Source organism: Corticium candelabrum, chromosome 7 (assembly GCF_963422355.1).
Source record: "Corticium candelabrum chromosome 7, ooCorCand1.1, whole genome shotgun sequence".
NCBI lineage: Eukaryota > Metazoa > Porifera > Homoscleromorpha > Homosclerophorida > Plakinidae > Corticium > Corticium candelabrum.
The window spans coordinates 8,494,984-8,500,708 of NC_085091.1; the positions used below are offsets into that span (position 1 = coordinate 8,494,984).

A 5,725-nucleotide genomic window follows, 5' to 3' on the forward strand; every position below is an offset into this window, starting at 1 on the left:
TGTAGAAATATGGTAGTCTAGAGCAATATGCTTAAATTTTAGTTCAGTACTTCGTTGTTAACATTATTCGCCAATGGAGTCAGTAGACTCCCTCTAGTGTAATATAAAGTCAAATGACTTGCACATAGATCCTGATGCATGCAAGGCACTACTTGAGAGCCTAAAGTCTGGGATGCAGAGATTCATGCAGTATGTCCACTGTGTGTTTGTAGGTTGAAGACCAGTCAAAATCGTCTACATAGGATTAACAGATAGTAAATTATTGTACTATAATTAATTATATAAATGATGTACAGTTGTATGAGTAACCAACGGAGAAATTTAAGGTAGGTGTGTAAGAGAAGATCAAATATACACAATAGAGTCAACAAAAAACTTTTGTACTTCAAACTAGTAAGACCACTGAAAATTCAGTGTTACGTATGTCCAATCTGCACAACTACACCTTCACCAGCATGCAACTCACTGTTTGCTCTTGATATATTTTGACCATTCCTGTCCATCCTGGTTGATAACATTACTACTCCATGCGGAGCGAATGTCACGTGTTGCCAAACTTCTGTGACAAATTCATTGCCAAAATTCAGAGCAACAACCACCTTCAGAATATCAGAATTGTCTCCTCGTTGAAAAATGTACACACTGGTATCTGCATAGATGGGAGTATAGCTGATACCTTGAAGAGCTGATACATTAGAACGTAACAAGGCTAAACTTCTGTAAACATTCAGTACAGAATCCCGTTCAGCTTTGGCTACATGAACATTGACTGTTGTAAAGTTACCAACTGGTAGCCACGGGCAGCAGCCACTGGTAAACCCTGCATGTAACGAATTGTCCCACTGCATAGGACTGCGCTCAGGATCTCGAGTTGCATTTCCAATGCTCATTTGATCCTTGGTAGCATTGAATGGGACAAACACATCTGTCATTCCCAGCTCATCACCATAATATGTTGTGGGAGTTCCAGGAAGAGTCAAGAGCAACATCATAACTAAAGCAGAGTTCTGTATTCCCAGTTTGCTTGCTATTCGAGGGTTATCGTGATTTCCCACCACCCAGTTTGGCCATGCTCCATTTGGGGATGCATCTAGCCACTTTGCTACTGTATCATTAACTCCTGTCCCTGTCCATTCTTTCAATGGCAAATCAACTAGTAGAAAATTAAATGGGAAGTCACATTCATCCATATCATTAGGAGATCCATAGTAGCTCATTATAGTAGAGATATCATCATCATAAATCTCACCAACCATGAACCTCAGGGACCCCTGATTAGAATATGAGTTAATTACTTTTTTCCACTCTTTTACTATATCATGAATCCCTGCAATGTTTTCAGTATAGGTATGATTCAGCTGTTCATAGCTCAGACTATGACATGGACATTCCTGTTCATGTATCAGACACATCTCGCTTCGAAGGTGTACATCCTCTAATAGGAACTTTATAGCATCAATTCGAAAACCATCAACTCCCTTTTCCAGCCAAAATACCAAAACACTCTTCATTGCATCTCTAACGTCTTCATTTCGATAATTTAAGTCTGGCTGCTGTGAAAGAAACTGATGAAGATAGTACTGATCTGTTATATTATCATACTGCCATGCACTTCCACCAAATACACTTTGCCAGTTATTGGGAGGTTCACCATTTATTCCATCTGCCCAAACATACCAATCTCGTTTCGGGTTGTAACGATTCTTTCTGCTTTCCATAAACCAAGGATGCTTGTCTGATGTGTGATTTGGAACAAAGTCAAGAATAATTTTCAAACCTTTTTCATGTGCATCTTTTAAAAGGTCATCAAAGTCAGTTAGAGTGCCAAATATAGGATCAATGTTTTTGTAGTCAGATATGTCATAGCCGAAGTCTCTCATGGGAGACGAGAAAATGGGATTTATCCAGATGGCATCAACGTGAAGGTACTTAAAGTAGTCTAGTTTAGACTTTATGCCCACTAAATCACCAATTCCATCACCGTTGCTGTCTTTAAAAGAACGCGGATAGAGTTGATAGATTAAAGTATTCTGCCACCATTTAGTGTTGGGACACGGCTTAGAAATAACAATGAGGACTACAGCTGAAGACAGAAGTCCAATGACAGACAGAGAGATCAGTGCAACCAGCATGTATCGCAAGATAACATAAAATCGCCTAGGAGACGGAACTTGCAGTTGATCCTTCATGGCGACACTGATCATGAACTTGTGCAGTTCTGATTCCTCATCGCGGATTTTGCTATCATGACATGCGTACTCGTCTTCGGCAGTCACATGCAACAAGCAACGTGGTTCGTCATCCATCCTCACATCTGCAGCCTGCCTGCGTGCAACAACAACAATAACGGAGAACCAACAGTCCAGTCTCACATGGAGTCCCGTATATATCTACGGCTAGTGACCGAACCCTGTAGTCCCGTGATACTTCGTGTCAAGACACATGCACAGACAGCGGCCGGATCAAAGAAAAACCAGATTCATTGTACACATCAATGTTTGTCATAGATCTATTATCTACGTACAGAAATTAATGCTGGTGTTGTAACTCCGCCTATTTCCACTACACTCTACATTGGCCATGGGCTAGACGTACCTTAGTATGAGACCTTAGTCGAGAAGTGTTGTGACCAAGGGTAATTAGGGTAGGTGCTTGAGATGTGTGCGTGCGTGCGTGCGTGTGTGTGTGTGTGTGTGTGTGTGTGTGTGTGTGTGTGTGTGTGTGTGTGTGTGTGTGTGTGTGTGTGTGTGTGTGTGTGTGTGTGTGTGTGTGTGTGTGTGTGTGTGTGTGTGTGTGTGTGTGTGTGTGTGTGTGTGTGTGTGTGTGTGTGTGTGTGTGTGTGTGTGTGTGTGTGTGTGTGTGTGTGTGTGTGTGTGTGTGTGTGTGTGTGTGTGTGTGTGTGTGTGTGTGTGTGTGTGTGTGTGTGTGTGTGTGTGTGTGTGTGTGTGTGTGTGTGTGTGTGTGTGTGTGTGTGTGTGTGTGTGTGTGTGTGTGTGTGTGTGTGTGTGTGTGTGTGTGTGTGTGTGTGTGTGTGTGTGTGTGTGTGTGTGTGTGTGTGTGTGTGTGTGTGTGTGTGTGTGTGTGTGTGTGTGTGTGTGTGTGTGTGTGTGTGTGTGTGTGTGTGTGTGTGTGTGTGTGTGTGTGTGTGTGTGTGTGTGTGTGTGTGTGTGTGTGTGTGTGTGTGTGTGTGTGTGTGTGTGTGTGTGTGTGTGTGTGTGTGTGTGTGTGTGTGTGTGTGTGTGTGTGTTTCGTTGTTACGTTTCTCTTGCGGTCCTCGCTCCTGTGCGCGGCTGGTGATCGACAAGCCGTAACCCCGTTTAGTACAGTGTCTTACCGGAAGTATGTAGCCTAGGTGGTTTGAGAACTAAAAGCTAGTTTGCTAGTAGGTACAGTAGTGACGATCCAACTCTTATCCGGGTTATTACCTGCGGCAACATCACGAGAGCTTGACGCCACTGTAACAACACTTACTGTTAGTCTTCCTGGCTGTCATATCTCTACGGATGTTAGAACACGGTGCTACAGTCAGACGATTTTGTAATCTTTACCTTTACGAGCTTCCGCATGCTTTGTGAATGGGAACGCGCCAGCCAGTCTACATGTTTGCATGACACTCATCAACAATTTTCGCGGATCCATATCATTTTCTTCGAATGCTTACTATATGATATTAGCACACACATAGCTGGAGCAGACATTGGGGTAATCCGGGACATAGAATAATGTGCTACATCGCCGACTTGTAGATGTGATGTGCGATGCTTGTCAGACGGCGAAAGAGATGTATCTTTGTTCTAGTAGCCGTTTGTATTCCAGCAGTTTGTTTAACTTTGTACTACAAGTATGTTTTCGATGTAAAGAGCCATTTGTCTTCTCGCTTTGTATCTTTTAGAAGAAAACTGAACTTTGGAAGTGCATTGAATGACAAGGAAAATGAACATGATGATAGACACTTGAAGCGTTTGACTGTCATAGTGAACAACGGCCATCAAGCTAATGTGACGGGGTTGAAGAATGGATCTAGTGTCTATCTTCCTTTCGCTTTCGTACGCCGTTACTTCGATGTTTACGGTGATCTGGACGAGAAGAATGACAACATCTTTCACTTCAATCACGCTTATGGAAAACGTCCACCCGTCGAGAAGTATAATTCGACCGGCGTCTATATGGACTTCAATCATGTGTGCGTTGAGAATAGAGACAGAGTGAAGTACGTATCTGGTACAGATAATGTTCCCTTGTCTATCCAATGGAATAAAGAGGGATACGTTTATCCTACTCAAGTTGCTCAGTACTGTCTAGCACATTACTCACGTTGGGTAAGTGAAGTTCCACAGCATGAACTGCTGATTGAAAATGGAAGTGGACAGAAGAATAGGTGGGTCGTGTCCAACGAAGAGCAGATGAGTATTCAGAGCATCAGGTCTAGGGAAAGAAGATCGTATGTATTAGAATTTAATACTTTGAATGGGGGGCAAGATGATGAGCAAGTTGATGGAGTATCGACCAAGATTGATCGTCGAGTGAAATTTCCAGTGTTTGTATTTCCTGTCAAATTCTTTGCTCCAAGCAATGTCTCATTTCGTATTGAGTTGAATACTGGCAAGGAGTATGTGTTGGTCTACTCGTGGTCTTATGATCATTTTCTTCACAGGACGGATACTATAATATACTATGGTATTGGTCAATGCAAAGAGTGGCATACTGTTGCACGTAATGTTGTGCTGGATGTGTATAAAGGTGTCATGCTTGGTTTGAAACCAAGTAAGGCACGAGATGTCAGACAGTGGAACATTGTTCGTCTCTTGAGCATATCCTTGTCTGGTCACGGTCAACTTGACAGTTTGATATTACTTGACAAGGGACACATATACCAAATGAAAGCAGGAGCTGATTGGCTAGTGAACAATGTAGATGAAAATGGAGGGTGGCCAGTCAATATCAAACGAGTAATTGTTCCTGGTATGTCTGTAGCACCAGGATGGTACTCAGCAATGGGTCAAGGGCAAGCGATGTCATGTCTATGTAGACTTTATAAACACACTGGAAACAGAAAATATCTTGATGCAGCGTTAAAGGCCACAAAAGTTTTTGATGTACTGTCGGAGAATCGAGGAGTACTGGCTCGATTTGCTGGTACTATCCCATGGTATGAAGAATACCCAACTCAACCACCATCATTTGTTCTCAATGGCTTTATGTACTCTCTGATTGGCTTATATGATTTAAGTCAAGTTGCTTCTCATCCTGTCAACTCCAATGCAAAACGACTGTATGAGCAAGGTCTAGCATCATTACGGAAACTCCTGTTGCTTTATGATTTAGGTTTGCGCACAGCGTATGATTTGAGGCATATTTCTTTGTACTCAGCTCCTCGTGTGGCTCGTTGGGACTATCACATTGTCCATGTTACGCAGCTACTGACTCTTGGAACAATCGATCACAGCACTTTGCTGTGGAATATGACTGCTGAGAGGTGGGAGTTATACATGCACGGATACCGAGCTCCACACAATTGAGATTGAAATAACGAAATTGTGAAGTTGTTCTAGTGATGATACATTGTAATTATATGTTATCAATAACAACATTCGTTTCACAATCTATTAACAGCCTTCTTCACTTGGCTTTGGTATGACCCAAACTTCACTCTTCTACATCAGACAAAACAGAAGATTGGACAACCAAGTCAATAACCGTTTTGGCTTTGAATAGAACTACAGGT

At 42.3% G+C, this 5,725-nt stretch overlaps 2 protein-coding genes across 2 annotated transcripts; one reads left to right on the forward strand and one right to left on the reverse strand.

Moving 5' to 3' along the window:
* Positions 1–270: 270 nt before the first annotated feature.
* Positions 271–2,297, reverse strand: LOC134181956 (amino acid transporter heavy chain SLC3A1-like). Its single transcript, XM_062649252.1, has one exon. It carries the CDS (start codon positions 2,202–2,204, stop codon positions 417–419), a length of 1,788 nt encoding a protein of 595 aa, XP_062505236.1. The 5' UTR covers positions 2,205–2,297; the 3' UTR covers positions 271–416.
* Positions 2,298–3,499: 1,202 nt separating this feature from the next.
* On the forward strand, positions 3,500–5,606 carry LOC134182098 (D-glucuronyl C5-epimerase-like). The gene has a single exon (XM_062649436.1). The coding sequence runs from the start codon at positions 3,759–3,761 to the stop codon at positions 5,517–5,519; it is 1,761 nt and encodes a 586-aa protein (XP_062505420.1). The 5' UTR covers positions 3,500–3,758; the 3' UTR covers positions 5,520–5,606.
* Positions 5,607–5,725: the final 119 nt, after the last annotated feature.

Excerpts from the sequence above, each read along its gene's own strand:
- LOC134181956 (XM_062649252.1), bottom strand. The coding sequence starts at position 2,204 with ATGATCAGTGTCGCCATGAAGGATCAACTGCAAGTTCCGTCTCCTAGG.
- LOC134182098 (XM_062649436.1), top strand. The coding sequence starts at position 3,759 with ATGCTTGTCAGACGGCGAAAGAGATGTATCTTTGTTCTAGTAGCCGTT.